Below are 19,315 nucleotides of genomic sequence, written 5' to 3'. Positions count from 1 at the left end.
ATAAGTGGGATATTTGCCAGACAGGGAAGCACCCTAGAGTGACACTAGAGTAACATTGTCAGTACTGACAATAGACTCCTGTAGCTGGAGACAAGTGACAATGTACTCCTGTAGCTAGGTTACCAAGAGGGCATCTGGATGCTAGGTGAAGAGGAGATGGAAATAACCTGAATAGAGAATCCTAGAAGTTGGTTGACAGAAAGTATTGTTACTGGGGGGCAGGATCTTGGTAGTGGATTATGAATAGTGAGTTTTGTACACTGCTAGTATTCTATTACCACGCCCCATGTTAATCACAGGTACACATGTAAGTTGGCTAACCAGGATAAACTCCGTTCCCTAGAGGTAGAGCAGAGAAAATGTCTGTTAGTTTCAAAGACTGATTATTCTGAATATTTACTCAACTGAGTTAATCTGCTTCAGCCTAACAGTTGAAGATTAAGGAGGCAAATGTGTCATTCCAAGATGGTAGATGGAATAAAACAGATTAGAAGTGTGGCTGTGGGTATATTTTTTGTTTTTGCTGTTCATTTGTCATTGATTATTTTCAGCTTAGTATATATATTCTGCATCTAGACTTTTAAGTATTTCACTGGGTCCCACTACAAAGTAGGCATTTATCGCAAGCTAAATATGTAGCCCCATGTAAGGAGATGAAATGTGGACTCCACTATATCCAGGGCTCCATATAGTCAGGAAATCAAATGTTACACCTTAAGGTTTCTTCTGCAGAGCTGATCACACTTCCTACTTTTTGGCCAGAGATTTGGATGAGAACACCTCATGGCTCTCCAAGCTGTAGACGAGATGCCTTAATGTGTGTGATGCAATCTACAGATGGGGCATCAACCTTTCTTCTGAGGCATAATTCCTGTGGACAGCCTAACATGGGGATTTAATAAGAATGTACATATATTCTGTGAAGAATCCAAAAACAAATGAGAGAAATTTATGCCTGCCTTTGAAATGGGTGGACCCTGAAATATTGGTCTGTTTGAAGTGGCATCATAACCCATATACAGATGCTTCATTCCTTTCTGCCATTACTGGACCAGAGCACTAAGTCTTGATAAGACACATCACTTACAATGAGAATTTATTCTCATTTTTTTTAAGCCTTTCTGATGTGCCATTATTGCTGCTGTGTTTCCTGTTATATGTAGGTGGTAGCCCTTGGAGAGGTACCAGATGGGACTGTGGTTACTGTCATGGCGGGTAACGATGAAAATTATTCTGCTGAGCTCCGAAATGCCTCTGCTGTAATGAAAAACCAAGTAGCAAGGTTCAACGATCTGAGATTTGTGGGCCGGAGTGGACGAGGTAGGTCTCTGATTTTTAATACTGATAATGGAATAAGCACATTAGGATCCTCTGATGAAATGTGGACTGTCTGTATACAAATCTAGTGTGCATACAAATCAACACCTTCTTTTAGTGAATAGAATTACAGAAGATTTTATTTAAATGCATCCAGACGCAGTTGAGTGTTTTTCTGAGTACTCAGGCCTTTTTCATTTGTTTTATGATACTGAAAATTCAAACAGTGTTTCCAGAAGAACTACCTCCTAATTTCACTGACTGTGAGCACATAAGATAGAGAAAAGACCAATTGGAGGATCAAGTTCTGAATTATGAGTCACATAATTGAGTAAATTGGCAAAGGGGAAAGTAAAATGAATACATTGAATCAATTTCTTGATACTAATCAATTTTGCTCTAAGTTGAAGCAAGGACAGCTAACATAATGCTTTTCACTACTGCAGGCTGTCTCTATGTGATTTAATTTGTTCTCATAATATATAAGAACCTGTTAAAATTATGATATTTTATAGAAAGCTGTTCATTTGAATAAGTGACTAATGGTATTACTATGTTAGATGACGATATAAAGTTGCCTGAACAAATGAATGATAAATTTTAATTTTAAGTATCTCAAGAAGATACTAAGTAGATCTATTTAGGAATAAGGTTAAATCGAATTGAAAGCATTATGAATTCACTGCAGCCCAGGTTTGAATTAGGAAATGAGAAGCACCAATTTTTAAACCATGTCTAATAATTGTTCTGTAGTTTGGATCAGATGTCAAATTATTACCATTGTAAAAACTTGATAAGGGAAATTCAAGCAAAGCTGTTTCCGATGAGTAGTTTTAGTTTACTTTCTAGGAACAGGGCCAAGAAGTTGTACTTTTTAACTTAAGAAAGAAAAAATGATGCATGCTAATGAGAATCTGTCACTGAAAGGTTATTTGAAATACAGTGAGGCTCAGAGCCTCTGTTAGAACCCAAACTAGAGGGTTTATCACTGCATTATGTTTAGTTTACTTTGATTAAAAGAAAAGAAGACATATGCTCTATCATTATGGACTGATGGGGCGTGTGTGTGTGTGTGTGTGTGTGTGTTTGTGTGTGTGTGTGTGTGTGTGTGTGTGTATGTAATAATGCTTTTATTTCAGTTTATCATGCAGGACTATAGTACAATTAAAGTTTCTCTTTTATCCTAGTAAAAATTAAGAAAAATATGAACATGATGATATACCTGTATGTTCTAGATTGAATCTTTCTTCTTATGTAAAATTACCTTAATTTTAACTAGAGTAATGAATTTTAGTATTTGAAGGATTGGGTGTAATATTTAATTTTACAGATTCAATCTAGTGTTTTTATTGTCTTTTTGTATATAGATGCTACATAACTCTTTTCTGATCAATTTGAGTAGAAACTATGGCAAAGTGATAGTGTACTTTGTAAACCCTCAACGTATTTATTTAAGAAACTTCAAAGAGAAACAAAGGGTGTGCACTGTTTTACTATATTGGCTTTCTGAGTTTTGGCTGGTTTCCCAAATAGCAATTTTTATATTTAAAAAAAAAAGACAGACTTAACTGCTTGCAGACTTTTCACGCATGGAAGATGAAGAAAGCTTCTTTTGATGAAGTGTAATTATGTCCAAACAGAGCTGACCCCCTCCCCCTATATTTCTTATGATCTTAACTGAAGAAAGTAGGATTTTTCCTTTGAAGCAGCCGGGACTTGGTGGAGGATCTGAAATGCTACAGTCTGCTGCCAGAGGCAGGATGGAGAAATTGGTCCAGACTTGTCTTCAAGATTTAGATGGGGGTTGGGGGGAGCAGTGGAGAGAGACAGAAAAATTGATTTATCACTAATAATAGATTTTTATATCACTTTATCAACACTGTATGCAAGGAGACAGTAATATCAAGTTGGAATGGAGAGAGAAAAAAACAGAGAGACACTGATAAGATGTAACACTCTAAAAAAAAGTGGGTCAGTTTTTCAGTGTCAGGAAACCCTTTAACTTGCCTTTGTACCCTTTGTACCTGACCTGCTTTTATAACAGACTCCAGCTTCCTCTTTGATTTTTCACACTTCTCCATTTCTCTTAAGTTATTGTGTCTTATCAACATGTTGCTACTATTGTATTTTCTTTCCCGGCTTTACAAGTTTTCTGTTTTCAATAGTGTTAAAAAAATAAAAAACCCACCAAATTCCCCAGATATTACACTTATTTCCCCTTTTCACTCATAGAAATGTAAACTCTCAGAAACTGACAAATGGTCTTGGATTTATTAATGAGTTATGTCACTAGACTTTATGGGTTGTCTTATTACAACTTTTAAAAATGCTTGAAATAGGAGTAGATTATCAATGAAACTTGCATTGAATTAGAAATAACTTATGATTTTTAATTGTAAATTTAGTTTACTAGCTTTTTTTAAAATTGATTTTATGTTTTTAAATACACGACAGCGGAATGCATTACAATTCTTATTACATCTATAGAGTACAGTTTTTCATATCTTTGTATATAAAGTATGTTCACACCAATTTATGTCTTTATACATGTACTTTGTTTTTTTGCATTACAATTCTTATTACACATATATACCACAATTTTTCATATCTCTGTTTGTATATAAAGTAGGTTGACACCCAGTTTGTGTCTTCACAAATGTACTTTGGATAATGATGGCCATCACATTCCATCATTTTTGCTAATCCCCTGCCTCCTCCCTTTCCCTTCCTCCCCTCTTCCCTATAGTTTACTAGCATTTTTAAAGCATCTACAGTATTTTGTCATTTTAGGATACATTCTGGCTTATAGTCTTACCTCTCCTGTCTATTCCAAGCAGCCCCTCAGATTGGAACTGACAATCAATGACAGTTCATTATATTTATCTTGAAAACTATATGATTTGAGGACATACTGCAGAACTAGTTCCTAAATGAAACTATGGAGGATACAATTTGTTATCCCTAAGTAAGAACTGTATTTTTAATCAATTTTATTTTGGATCTTTACAACCTTAAGATATTAAAAGTCATCCATGCTTCAAATTCAGGGAAACACTCATGTAAGGACAAAAGTCAATTTAATTTTACCATAGAGCTAAAAAATGAAATTTGGAAAAACTTTTCTTAATTTAAGAAAATCATCATGCCTACATAAACATTTGACCCAGGAAAACAAAAACTAAATGACAAGTTGGGTCAGAGTTTCTTCAACTTAACATGCTTGTTCCTACTGAACAGGCCTATCAGAAGTAGATGGAACCTTTTCAATTTTTGTTTTAGTTGTGATCCATAGGATTTGATTTTGGGAAATTTGTTACATAAATACTTGTTTCCTCCCTGAACTCTCTCTTTTTTCCCCTACTATTTTGAGACAGTGTCTCACTAAGTTGCTTAAAACCTCACTAATTTGCTGAGGCTAGTCTCGAACTTGCAATTCTCCTGCCTTAGCCTCCTAAGTTGCTGGTATTATAGACTTGCCTCACAATGCCTGCAAACTCACCTCTTTTTAAAAAAAATATTTTACTTTTTAGTTGTAGATGGACATAATACCTTTTATTTATTTTTTTAATGTGGTGCTGAGGATCGAACCCAGTGCTTCATACATGTGAGGTAAACAGTCTATCACGGAGCCACAACCCCAACCCCAACCCACCTCTTTTTAAGGGAAAAGTGGTTCTGCTCTGAGAATTTAGGTGCTTTATATTTGAAGGGTGAATTTTCTATTTGACTTTTGTCTTTACATGAGTGTTTCCCTGAATTTGAAGCATGGATGACTTTTAATGTCTCAAGGTTGTAAAGATCCAAAATAGAAATATTCTCAAACCCTGTTTAGGTAAATTCATGCATAGAATGTTGTTATTTAGAGACATTAAGGATAACTGAGAAACGTACATCTTTGATTTATTAAGATTAGTGTCATGGATGGTAACGGTCTTTCAAAGACCAAAGTCATTGGAACCAGTATTAGAGTTGCTGTTCTGGATCCATGGACCACTAATTTCATCTAAAAGCACATTTTAAAATGTTTTAATGGAAATTAACTTGCAGTCTAGAGAATCAACTATTTCAGTCCTCCAAATATTTCCACTATTTTGAGGCCTTAATCTGAACCTAGTGGTTCCTATTTAAGTTTCTAATGTCCATTTCTATAGATTTTCAGTTTTCTGTGACTAAGTTAAACTCCTGGCTGTGTTGTTTTTCTTCTGATTAATCATAATATTGATAATAAATCCTCTGTTTCCTAATGAATTAAATTACTTAAATCCATGTAATATCTACTATGTAGTGGATGAAATATGATATATCTCTGACACTTTAAAAGTATTTTCATCATCCTTGCCTAAAATATTACATTACTTTCTATATACTTACTATTTCTTGAGCACAGAGAGCTATTTGAGACACATTTAGAAGTAAATTACCAATAATTTCTTTTTCATGTTCTCTGGCAGAGTGGCAGAATAAAATTTTTAAAAAGAGCATTAATTTTAAGGTCAGAATGGCTTGGGTTTAGATCCTCACTTTTTCCACTTATTGATGGTGTGAATTTGGGTAAATTACTAAGCCCCTCTTGGCTTTGTTTGTAAATGAGGGTGATAAATCTAACTGTGCAGGGTTAAATGAGAGAATGTATATGGACTAGAGGGAGATTAATGGGTTTCTAATCAATATTCATCTAATTCTCCCCTTCTCCCCTTTCTCTTTCCTTTCCTTTCTCCTGCCCCCTCCCCTTGAACCTTGGCGTAAGGCTGTGTATACTCAGTAACAAATGATGTGTGTCTTAAACAGATTTTAGGAACTTACATGGTCTGGGTTGAAAAGAAAACCCATTCACTAGACTTGACAGCCAAAGACCTGTTCTACATTAAGACTCGTATATAACCTGTTCCATATTAAGCTTTGAAAAGACTGCATTAAATTTTGCATTACTACATATTGTTTAAGATTTGTGTTTTGATTTAATACCCTCAGCTTTCAGTAAAAGAAAGGAAAGTCTGACCAAAAAACAAAGCAAAACAAAATGAGCTTTTTATCTGTTACAGGAGCAGACTAGATGAGTACTCTGGCCCCAGATTGCTGAATGTTTTATTGAGTCACTGTTTCACGCCCACCTTTTCCTGTCTTGTAACAGTTTGCAGTTTTGACTATCTGACATGACTAACCGTTGCAAATCTAACTGATTACAACTGTCAGTGAGTCTGTGTAACAGAGTCTGGTGTCTTCTGGAGAAAGCAGACATCCAAATCTGCTGCCAACCCACCCCCAACCCTGGTTCATTGCTTTTAGCTCATTAATTTGAAGCATCAGATATAGTATTTCAATGAAGCACAGCCTCTGCTAAAAGTGAAAAATTCATGTTTATGTTGAGAGATGTCCTATACATTTAGCAGAAAATAAGTCACCATCAAGGCGTTATTTCAAGATTTAACAGCAGGGATGTATGTTAGGGGAAGGTTGGGCAGGGAGGAGAAAAACTTTGTTCCAGTAATGATGAAATCATCATACCACAGGCACATTAAGGCCAGGATAGGAGACACTGGCTCCTGTTAAAATGATTCCCATAAGAACTTCCCTCTTTCATCTTCTTATTGTAGTTCATTTAAGCAAATGAAATGCTAAAGCCATGTGAAGTAAATAACATAATCAACAATGATTTACTATTGTTCTCTCATGGGGTCACGACCTAATCCTAAATAAGGGCTTCTAAAATTGTGTTTGGATGTGTTCCTGATGTTGGAGAAAAATTAAAAGGAAGAGAACTCTTCCCAAGTGGACTAGGGTTTTTGTTTTCATTTACAAATATTGCTACTGAGGAGCTATTGAGGAGGAATCAGAACCTTCTTACATAGTCCTGTAGTGAAAAAGATGATCTTAATACTGAATGAATTTAGAATCATCCTAAAAGTGGCTGTCAGGGGGTTTCCAGTTTAGAGTAAGGACTTTTGACTCTCTGTTTCATTGTAAAAGAGATTTGAATGAAATTTAGACAGTTGCTGTATAATCATCAATACTGCCTTTTATATTTACTCTGTATTTCCCCCCCTTAATCTGCAGGCAAGAGTTTCACCTTGACCATAACAGTCTTCACAAATCCTCCCCAAGTAGCTACCTATCACAGAGCTATTAAAGTTACAGTGGATGGACCCCGGGAACCCAGAAGTAAGTACTTGCCTTTCTATTGAAAATAGTGATAGTTTTTAGAGAGCCTATGAGGAATTTGTTCTAAATGAGTTAATGTTACTGTAATGTACATACTATCTGTAAGTACTGTCTTTGCAAAGTTAGTTATCTGCATATATTTTTAGTGAGGGACAATTAGTAGACCTTACCAGTTAATGGAAAATAAAATTATAGTTTTAACCTTAGCCACAAAATTACAAAGGCCTCTATAACTTTGGTAAATGAGTAAATAATTATTGTCATCACAATTATTTGCTAAGAAATTGTGCTCATCTGCTCTACACAATGGACAGGGCAGAACAGAACCAGAAGAGCTAAAGAAGCAAAGAATAAATTAAAAATTCTTAAGCTTAGTCAAAAAGCATTTGGGTATGTTTCCCATGGCCTAAGAATGTGTTTTAGCTTTTTAACTCGCCCACTCAATTCCCTTTGTAAAGAGCACACTGCTTAATTACAAAGAATTTATTTGCAAATGATAACTTGCTTGATTGTTACAACACTGTTGTTTGGTCCTGTTCCAATAATTGTTAAGATAGTTTCTTTAACAGAGTCAAACCAGGTTTAAATCTACCTTGGTTTATTTAATTCTGTCTGGGCATCCAGAAGGTTTAAGGTAATGCACATAACCTATTTGGGTCAATATGTACTTTCCTCCTAAATCTAAATGGAAATGGGTTTACTTCCCCCCATCCCAATACCCAAATTGATTTGAACAAACCCATCATGGTAGTATTTAAGTATATTTAGAAATTAAAGGTTATTTGACATTAAAAAACATTAACACTATGTGCCAATGAAAGTATCATACAAAACTACCTTTATTGAGGGACTTCACTGAGGTCCTAGCCATTGCATTCATTTGGTTTGTGGTGGAGGTATAACTGGAAGATTATTTGTTCTATGATAGTAAAGCTGCCTATACTGTGAGGGTAGCATATCTTTTCTTCTAGGTAGAAAAGAGGTGGTAAGGTTTTGCCTCTCCCCATATAGCATATTTTTTAGCAATGGAAATATACAGTAGATTCTGTCCCTTTTGTGCTCTCTTAAAGGCCGACTGCTTGTCTGAACTAGGGGAGGGTTCCTGCCTCAAAAAACTGTGAGGTTTTGTTTTCTCCTTCTTTCATGTGTATGGTCTTCTTCTAAATTTGTATTGGGTCAGGGCTATTCTGTCTATTCAGTTTGGGAATATCCTATTAGGTGGTTTGGTGCACAGTACATGTGAGCTCCAAGTCTCCAGTTCTACATATCATTGGTTATGTAGTGCAGGTGATCAGAAGAGGGCAGGGGCTATGCCTGGTTTGGGGCTTCACTTGACTTTTTTTTTTTTTTGCCATAAATCATGAATGATGCCTTATGAGGGAAGACATCTTCTAACCTTCTACCTAAGTAGTTCCTCCAGTTCCTGAAAAGGGAACAGTCACAATTCTAGTAATGCACAAAGCAGGATAATATTAACACTAACATTTAGCACCGTTAATATTTGTGGGTTTTTTGGTACCAGGGATTGAACTCAGGGACATTCCACCCCTGAGCCACTCCCCAGCCCTATTTTGTATTTTATTTAGAGACAGGTTCTCACCGAGTTGCTAAGTGTCTTGCTGTCACTGAGGCTGGCTTTGAACTTGTGATCCTCCTGCCTCAGGCTCCCAAGCCGCTGGGATTACAGGCATGTGCCATTGTACCTGGCTAATATTTGTCTTTTAAAAATGTTTCCTGTTTATATCAGCTGTTTTCTTCAGTACTTAGAGAAGTCATTATTGTGTGTGTGTGTGTGTGTGTGTGTGTGTGTGTGTGTGTGTGTGTACACTTAGGAGTTGGTGCTCAAAAGTTGATGGTTGGAAAGGAAACATGGAAGAATTGATGCTTCCTCATTCTAAAAGATATGACAAAAGGTGAGGAGGCAGGGTAGTTTTGGGAAAGCTACTTCTGATTCAAGTGTGGGTAACATTACTTAATTTCAGAGAGGTTTATGGCAGAATTAGTTGATAGAACCACTGCTCTATAAAGGCAGAGACATCTTCTAAAGTGATGAGGTTTTGGGATGCAGGGGCCAGATGCTATATGTATGACCTGAGTTCAGACTTTGGGTAGTGCTGAGGGTAGGTGGGAAAGGAGATACAGATCTACAAGTAGCAGACCACCTGTCTCAGTTCAGCCTGAGTAACGTTTCTTGTAAACCGAAAATATCTGTGAAAATGTGATGTCATTTCCTTGACGTCTTGTGGTGACTTGCCTGGATATAAGGATAGGACTGGCATCAGTAACAGCTTAATCCTATAGCCTGGAATCTGTACTGGAATCTTTCCTTCCATCTTGTTTTTGGTTATCTGTCACAAGCACTCAACCCTGCCATTTTAGTGCTGAAGGACCCAAAGCCAGTGTATAAACACATGAGTATGGCTGTATTCCAATAAAATTTTATTTACAAAAACTGGTGGAAGGCCAGATGTGGCCCAGAAATTGTCATTTACCAACCCTTACTTCAGATTTCAAGGTGGTTTATTTTATCAACCTTTAATAGAGAAACATTTTAGTAAAAGACTTTCCTAGAGGGGGAAAAAGAGATATTAATGCAATTGTTTCATTTTCTCTTCCCAAATTATAATTTGTTAAGTAGTGGTTATTGTCACAGAAGGTAGTATATTTCTGTTCATTACTGTAGTAGTTTGAAGGAGTTGAGGGTTTTGTACTATTGGTTACTGTTTAAAGATGGAATTTTTCTAGATTTTCTCACTATGTGAGTATATATTGAAAAGGCTGCTTTGGGTAGCTAAGTTGTTTGAACAAGGACAAGACATGGATTAACTGAGTCTTTGGTTCAGACTACTTGGGTTGCAATCTTAATTTCACCATTTTTTTTTTTTTTTAGCTGCCTGAAAGCAGCCAAGTTCCCTAGATTCTCTTTGCCTTGGATTTCTCCAGGCAAAAATCTGCCTTGAAAGTGAGAATAATTAAGGCTGAGGTAGGAGGATTGCAAGTTTGAGATAACTTAGTAAGGCATGGGCTGGGGTTGTGGCTCAGCGGTAGAGTGCTCGCCTCTCATGTGTAAGACCTGGGTTCTATCCTTAGCACCACATAAAAATAAATAAACAAAATAAAGATTATTGTGTCCATGTATAACTAAAAAATTTAAAAAAACTTAGTAAGGCAGTGTCTCAAAATAAAATAAAAAGAACTGAGGAAGTAGCTTAGTGGTAGAACATTTGCCTAGCATGTTTGATGCTCTGGATTGGATTCCCAGCACCAAGACGAAAAAGTGAGAATAATAAAAATAGTATCTTCCTCATTAGTATATGATGTAATGCATGTGAAATTGTTAGTATGGTGTTATGTAGTAAATGGTCATTAAATGTTTACTGTCATTACATTACTTTTCTTGAGTGTCAGAAGTTTGCTATAGAACTTTGCTTACAGTACACGGCAGGAAACGGATACCATCTAGATTCTGATATTTAGTCTTATTTCTTCTCCTACAGATGGATTTACTAATTTTTACTCAATAGTAAATGATACTAAAAGTGTTATAAATCTTCCTTGGTGCAGATATTCATGATGTACAGGGATAGCTGTGCAGAACTGGTGATAAATTCCTATTTGTAGCAAAGTCCAAGGCAGGGTGATAGGACATTGGTACCCTTTCTGAGGCCTTGCTTATCAACACATCTGCCAAGACTTGCTTTTCACTCAAAAATCCAAAAGGTTTCATCCTTCTATGTTTTCTGTCTCTGGCAGCTGAACCAGTGCTGTCACATCACAAACAACTTCTTTTCTTAATATACACATCTGGCGTTGGCACTTGGACTAACTTCATAAGAGCACATGATCATCACTCATTACAAGATTAAAAAGTACCCCATGGCATCATTGATGTTTTTTAACTTTGATCTTTTGCAGTTGTGATTCATCTCAGTTATAAAACTTCCCTTTAAAGGAACATAGCCGATGACTTATTAGAACCCTCATCTTAAGTAGCATAAACATGAAAACGGTGCACATCTTTACAAAATACCATTTATTTTTTTGGCAGCTTATCATTTTAAGACATGACATCATATTTAAGATCCAAAATTTGTAAGTCTTGTGTTCAGGCAAGGTGTTTTGACCTTCTGTTGGCAAGTTAGCTCTGAAAAAACATTGCTGTATGTTCACCAGTGGGAGAAGTCAGTGTAGCAGCAGCAGCAACAGTAATGCATTTGGATGCCTAACTCTTTTAGACATCAGTTTCTATGAGGATCCTCTGTTCCATTTATGCACTTGATTCCAACTCTAGTCTAATTTAAATAATTTCTGTAGAAAGATGAAAACTTGGTTAGCCATGTCATATTATATAGTAATGGTTCCAAGTTAGGAAGAGGACTGATGGTATTGTTTGCTATGCATAAGATGGAAAATAATAATTTTATATGTCTTTCTGATTCTCTTGATGCATTTTCAGTTATCTATTGCTATATAATAAACTGCCACAAAATATAATGGCTTAAAATAATAACTTTATTATTTTTTATGATTCCATGGGTTGACTGGGGTTCAGCTGGATGTTGTTTTCCTGCTGGTTTTGCTTGAGGGCACAGTGGCTACAGTCAGATGGTATTTAGTGCTGGATCTTCCAAGATGGCTTCATTCATATGCCTGTGCCTTTATAGGATGGCTAGAAGGTTGGGATGAGCTGGAAAGAAGGAACTGGGCTCCCCTTTCTCTCCATGTAGTACTAGGACCTCTCCCTTTCTATGTGGCCTCTCCATGTGGGCTTTCCAGGAGGTCTCTCTAGCAGAGTCTTGACTCTTTTCATGGCAGCTCAGTGATCTCTTAGCTGCCAAAGTGGGAGCTGTCAGGTCTTTTAAAGGTTTAGGCTCAGAACTAGCATGGAGTTGCTTCCTCCATAGTCTGTTGGTTAAAGCAAGATAAAGGTGAAGCCCTGACAAAAGAGGAAGACATCACACAAAGATTTGAGTGATGGGAGAGTGGTTCTTTGGACCACCAACATCATCAGCTTTCACAAATGCTTAGCTAGCAAAAGTCATTGCTACAACAGGAAAAATAACTTTTTTTTTTTTTTTTTTTTTTTTTTTTTTGTGGTGCTGGGGATTGAACTCAGGGCTTTGTGCATGTGAGGCAAGTACTCTATGAACTGAGCTATATCCCTAGCCCTGTGGGATTTTTTTTTCTTCTTGACTTTTAAAATCAGGAACATTTAAAGTTCTACATTATGACTTTATTATTATTAATGTTAACTTTAACTTAATTTAAACTCCAGGTTTAAATTTTAGTAGCTTCATTATGAATTGAACAAATTTGGCAAATATTATATGAATTCAGGGTAGGTATTCTTTGTTGTAGTTGATATTAGCATATCAGTATCAAGCTGAGGGAGATCAATATTCATACAAGAGAAGAATATTAGGTGTTTTAACCAAAAGAGGTATGGGCCTGAAGTGGTGACATGGTAAATTTCTAGCAGAAATATCTTATGAATCCTAGAATGGACAAGCCTGAAGGTTTTATCATCCAGTTTTGAAAATTCTTTGCTGTATACCTGAAAACGTGATATATATGACACATGTGAGTGGATTTCTAAGACTTTTATTGTGTTGAATCTTAATGAAGTAAAACCATAGTTACTTTCCAGGAGAAATCAAAGCTGTCAACTATGTACTTCCTGTTGTGGGCACTAACATTCATTGCTACCCAGCCACCTGTCTTGACCTGATGGGAGAAAAGAGAAGCTCTGCCTTTCCCCTGAGAGATCTCTAGCTTCTTTCCTGTGAGCAGGGAGTACATGGCTGCAACATTTTTCTGCTTGCCTCCCTAGGTAACTTCAATAGAGACTGGAGCTTAGGTGAGTAAGTGATTATCCAGAAGTACAGGGTGCTATTTGTATTTCTAGGCCTGCCTTAATGCCTGGTTTGTTTGGCATGGTAGGTTTAAGTGTACTGCATCCAGACTATTTTCTTCTGTTTGTTCATTCTCACCTCTGCCAATTTAATTAACAAATTTATTATTCTCCACAGAAAATTTATTTTTTAATATTCTTGAGACTTTGTTTAATTGTGAAAGTTTTACTTCAATAAACTGAAGGTAACAGACTTAACAACAGGTGGACTGGGCAAGGCAACATCTCATTCTTCTCTCAAGCTGTTGAATCTGATTCTGAGAATGTTGTCTAGACCCATGAAGTGTGCTGAGAATGGGGGGTTTGGCATTTTATCTTCCTCATTCCAGATGATATATCAGGGACAACTCACTTTTATCCTTCATTACTTTTTATCCTGTTTGAGAAAGGAATTGCCTTTTTTGCTGGTTGGCCATGACCTTTGCATGTTCACCAACAGTGAATTCTTATCAGAGGATGGTCATATATGAAAGGAGGTGGGAAACATGTAAGATGCTTTGGATAGAGGAATAGCAGAAGAATGTTTTACGGTTATTTGATATCTCTGAATACAGTACTTGCATTCCCATTCCTGCTGTCAACAAAGATAATTACCTACAAAGATAATTGACAAAACACTTGATAGGCCTTGTGTTATGCTTCTGATGCCACAAGCCTGAATTTTATTTTTTAGTGCAAAGCATTAGCAGGAAAGCCCTCAACTTCTTGTCTTGCAGACTTTCCCTAAGTTCTTCACTGTCCTTGAAGTGCAGAAGGAATAGAAGTAATGGGTAAATGTATATACAAATTAGCAAATACAAGCAGCAGTTTGATTGTCAAAGGTATCAAATCATTTGGCCCCCAGTGTTTAAAATATTGTCAAAGATCTTTGACTTAAATGAATAACAGCAGCTTAAAAAATCACATTTTCCTCTTTCCCCTTTCTTCAATGAAGATGGGGGTGGGTGGTCAGAAGTATGAGGAGAGGAGGGGGGTTATGTCTGGTGGTTGGTGGAATGTACTCTTGAGAAGAGAAGTTTTAAATCTCTTTCAGTACTTTATTATTTTTTTTATTTTTTATTTTTTTGTTGACTGACTGTCAGGAGCTGGGAAGATGGCCAAGAAGGAAATGACACATCGAGAGGCATTTTGTGTTGTGCAATATTCTGTGGAACTGATGCAAGGATATATGGCCTGTTTACACATTCCTTTGCTAGCAGACTGCATGGCAGTAATTTAATTCAGCAGCACATGGCATGCTGCAGCAAGGAGCTGTGGCCTTAACATCCTTTCATGGCAAATTATCACAACCGTTAAAACATGCTCATGTCCCTCCTTTGCACTCTTCCTGGCTTCCCAGTTCTGAATATGCTTTCTCATGGTATTGGACTTGTGTTAACAAGGAGCTGCAGCTTTCACAATAAGAACACATTTTCTGTATTCATATGTTTCAGTTGATATATTTACTTCTAACTAAATATAGCATGGCAGGTTTTCAAGTGATATGTGTTCTAAAAACACACACATACTTCATCTAAATGTGTCAGTAGTTTGTGTCTCGGTGTAGGTCAGAAATTATTCATTCTTAAAATAAACAGTAAGAGGTACTTGAAAAAGTTTTTTTTTTTTTTTTACTTTTCCTTCCCAAGAGAGATAATATGATAGATCAATGAGATACTCTGTTTATTTCCATTTTGTTTATGCTATATAGCATTTTCTTCAAGGAGGACTAGACTAGAGGAGAATAGGTTATCCTAAAAAAACAAAAACAAAAACAAAAACAGGGACAAAAGATTTGCTGTATTGCTTTTGATATTCATAATTGCCCCTACTTAGGATTTTTAAAAGATAACCTTTATGATGTTAACTAAAGCACATCTTTGTTCTTCATGTAAGATCCGAAAGTTTTAATTTAGGCAAGTATGGACAATAATTTTTCCTGTTTTTCAGATAACTTTTGGAAATTAAAAGAGAGCATAAAACCATTTAGGTCCAAAATATTAATTCAAGATCATACAGAACAGGTAAAATTAGACTATGACATGCTCAAGTAGCAAAGGAAGCATTCCCTATGCTTCTGAAAATTTCTCAGATAATGTGCACTGGTGGTTAAAATCTGTTTGCTAATAGACCAAAACCCTTCATTAAAATTGAGGACTAAGGCTTTAACCCAAGCACCTCTGGAAAAAGTAACTCAGACTTAAATTCATAGCAAGGTAAAAACAAGTTACATAGAATCTTTACATGGGTGCAGGTTTTAGGAGTGACCCGTGAACTCCTAGGCACTAGATAATCAACACTGAGTCAAAGTGTGCAGAGTCTACTTCAAGCATCAGTTTCACTGAAGGTTAACTGTAGCAGTGTGGATTTCTCAATGATTTTCAGTTCCAGTGTAGTATTTTGTAATTTTAAGGTAAGAATTTGGGGTGTTTGTATTCTGCATTTCCTACTGTTGAAGTTTTCTATTTCATAGAAAATTCTTTATCTAGTTTTATTCTAGATATGTGATAACTTTCCTCCCCTACCACTTTGAAAAATCATCATTTAATTTTTTAGTAGTTAGCATTTTAACATGTATATTTGTCTTAATAAAATTAACCATGATGTTTATCCATATAAGAATGTTAGTATCCTTTAAATTGCAGTCACCCTTTCTTCCTACTGTGTGATATTCTAGTTTATCCTCACATTATACTTCCTAGATTAGTCTTTATCAGTTTTTAAAATTGTTTATACTTATTTTACATTTCTTTATTATATTTATTGATTTATTATTTTTTTCATCCATCTTATACCTCACTTCTTCCTTCTGGGCTCTGTTTTCTTTTTCTTGATATAGTACCTTCAGTAAGAACCTGTTGGTAAGCTCTCAGTTTTTTTTTTTTAATTTTTAGTTGTCAATGGAATTTATTTATTTATATGTGGTCCTGAGAATCCAACTCAGTATGTCACACACGCTAGGCAAGCACTCTCCCGCTGAGCCACAACCCTAGCCCAAGCTCTTGGTTTTTGTTCCTGAAAATGTTAGCAGTTGTGTTCATTGGCTGCTGTCAACATGTGATGAAGTTAGAGGCACCTTGCCGAAAGTCTGCTTGCTCTGAGTGCCTTTGAGCCACACTCTTCTTCATTCCTTGGTGTTAAGACTCTCAGGTCTTTATTATCAGGTTAGCTGGAGTAGCATTTAAAAAGGTGGAGTACAGGAGGGAAGATGGAAGAAGGGAAGTGGGTTTAAGTGCTTGTCACCATGGGGAACTCTGAAGAGTCCAGGGCCCGTGGGTGATGAGGAGGTGGAATCCCTGCAGAAGAGAAGGCAAAGAAAGAAGAAATTAAATCACTTTATTTTACAGTTTTATTGTGGACAGATCTAAGTTTTGGGATTTCCTATCCAAATTCATGTTAAGGAACTCTATCATTTTTGATCCTAAGAGGTCATTTGCTCTTGATCATCCAGAACAGTAATCCTTAGATGTTGGTGTATACACATTTTTAGTCATTTTAATGAAAATACAGGACTCAGAACCAAAAGATGTTGCTTCTTTTATATGGTAAATTAACCAAATAAAGAAGAGGTAATAAAATAAATGTGTGGACTACAGAGGCATGGTTTAAGAGAGCCGGGAGACCATGATCTAGGGTAGAGTGATTTCTCGGCCAGGTGGTTAGGTTGACTCTAGTGTGGCTTATTGTGCCTTGCCTTGGAGTTGTGTAGGAAGTGGCTGGTGGGGAAGAGGTCAGCTGGCATGGAAGCATGCTGATACTTTGTGTCTTTCTGTCAATCCTTGGGTGGCATATGTACCTTCTGTGATAAGCATTCCCATTCTTCTCATTCTTTACCTTCTTGAAGTTAATTTTCTTGAGATTATACCTCATAAAAATGTTCAGATGTGTTTTGGTTGTGGGGATACTCAGGATGATTTTGTTGCTTTTTATGCATCTTTAGGATTGCTCTGGAGATTACCAGTAGAAAAATAATGGGCCTGTAAGGGAATTATAAAGGTGGTTCTCAGGAAGGGAGAACAATATAGATGTGTAAGCTAAAAAAAAAAGGTGAGTGGGAATTCTGGATTACAAATTCTGGAGCTTTTGTTTCTGTTTCAGCTCCTCACCATTCACTCTATCCTGCGAGTGATGGTGAGTGTTATATACCAAGACAGCTATTTAAGAGTAGCCTAACAGAATTCATCTGTGAGGGTGGTTTGTATTAAGGTGTGAGTTCACTTATGGTTAGAAGCGGAGAACTTGGAAAGTCCTCTTTTGAGACTTTTGTGCCATCTTAGTGACCCTAAGCAAATCACTAAACTTTTCTCCAATTCACTTTCTTCATCCTTTCAATGGAAATAGACATGAAGATAACTTCACAGAGTAGCTGGGAGTAACTCCTAAGGAATGATCATAAAGTACTTGGCACACATGAAGGGCAGCTTAAATACCAAATAGTAATTATGTAGCGCCTTTCAGCCAAGGAGTTCCAAACACTTAGACATTACCTCACTGATTCTTTTTACATCCCTCTCAGGGAGGCATTTTACAGGAAGGTAAACTGAGGCACAGGCACCTGAAAATTCATTTGCCTTATGTCACTCTGTAAGTAGGTAGATGATTTATAGAGATGGGCAGGGATCCCAGGTCTCTTCCTGTTCAGTTAGTCACTGTAAAGCTCCTTATGTCTTTGTCATTAAAGTTGTGGAAGCTCCTGCTTGTTGGGCCCAGGGCATTCTTGGGTGGTGCTAAAAAAGTAGTGTTATGTGAGAAGCATGCCTAATGATGTAGTAGCAGTGACAAATAGTCAGTTAGCCCAAGGTTTAAGGCCTGGAACCCAGCAGGTATGAGTTCATAGATATATATGTATTTGTTGAGTGAACATTGAATTCATTAAGAGGAAAGTTTATCCAAAAGCTGGAAACACTGAATTTTTTGAGATGAAACTAACAAGTTGAAGACATTAGCCCTCAGTAGAGTTGCATTCGTATATCAATGAAATAAGGTTGGTACTTTTTAAAAAAGCCAACTTAAAAAAATCATACAAGTGTAAAGTGTAGACAAATACATATGTGGCAGAAAAATTAGGAAATAAAAATTAATCAAATTAATCACCATGCTAGGTGCAGGTAGTGCATGCCTGTAATCCCAGTATCTCAGGAGGCTGAGACACTGGCAGGAGGATTACAAGTTCAAAGCCAGTCTTAGGAACTTAGTGAGACCTTAAGCATCTTAGACCCTGTCTCAAAATAAAAAATAAAAGGGCCAGGGATGGTTAAGTACCCCTGGGTTTACTCTCTGGTTAAAAAAAAAAAAATGCACCTCCCTGCTAGTTTATAGTTCATTGATAAGGCTCTTGCCTAGCATGTGCAAGGCCCTGAGTTCAGTCCCCACTATTGCAAAATAAATAAATAAAAATTTAAAAAGTGTCTTTGAAGATCACCACTGCTAATATTGTGATATAGGTATCCTCTTGAATTTTTTTTTCTTTGATAGTGCTAGTGCAGATGTGAGGGTAACAGCATTGAGCAAATAGCATCAAGAAAATGATGGGATGTTGCTGAATGGAATAATGTCTTGAAGCCCAAAGGAGAGAGAGAAATGGAAGTGAGAATAGTTGCTCTAAGTAGCAGCATGACTATTAGCCTGATGCAATTTCTAGCTTATGGCTGTCTCTAAGATGGCGAGGGCCAGTCTTCCTGAAGGATGTGAGACCAGATGGATCTGCAAAGGATCCTTTCTGCCCCCAATACTCTCCCACCACTAAAAACACTATTTCCCTTTATAAATAGGGGACATAGCCTTTTTTTAAGAGAGGTGTTCTAAAATTTCCAACAGTGGGGAAATTTATTCATTCAAAAGGTTATTTTTAGTGCTTCCTGTTAGCCAGGTTGCCAGGCACACAAAGCCAGGTAGCAAATCCTCCCCTTTGAGGTGCCTACATTCTGTATAGAAGACAGGCAAGGAACC

General features: G+C 36.6%; 1 protein-coding gene across 6 annotated transcripts in view; it reads left to right on the top strand.

Moving 5' to 3' along the window:
• Runx2 (RUNX family transcription factor 2) overlaps positions 1–19,315 on the top strand; it is a 228,915-nt gene that overhangs the window by 7,917 nt on the left and 201,683 nt on the right. For all 6 annotated transcript variants that reach the window (XM_078019941.1, XM_040282023.2, XM_078019943.1 and 3 more), the window contains exons 2-3: positions 1,164–1,320; positions 7,372–7,476. In XM_078019941.1, the coding sequence (XP_077876067.1) occupies positions 1,164–1,320; positions 7,372–7,476 (262 nt within the window). The remainder of the gene's footprint in view (positions 1–1,163; positions 1,321–7,371; positions 7,477–19,315) is intronic.

This window comes from Ictidomys tridecemlineatus, chromosome 8 (assembly GCF_052094955.1).
Source record: "Ictidomys tridecemlineatus isolate mIctTri1 chromosome 8, mIctTri1.hap1, whole genome shotgun sequence".
Taxonomy (NCBI): domain Eukaryota; kingdom Metazoa; phylum Chordata; class Mammalia; order Rodentia; family Sciuridae; genus Ictidomys; species Ictidomys tridecemlineatus.
The sequence above is the reverse complement of the archived record's forward strand: the minus strand, read 5'-3'. Positions and strand labels throughout refer to the sequence as shown.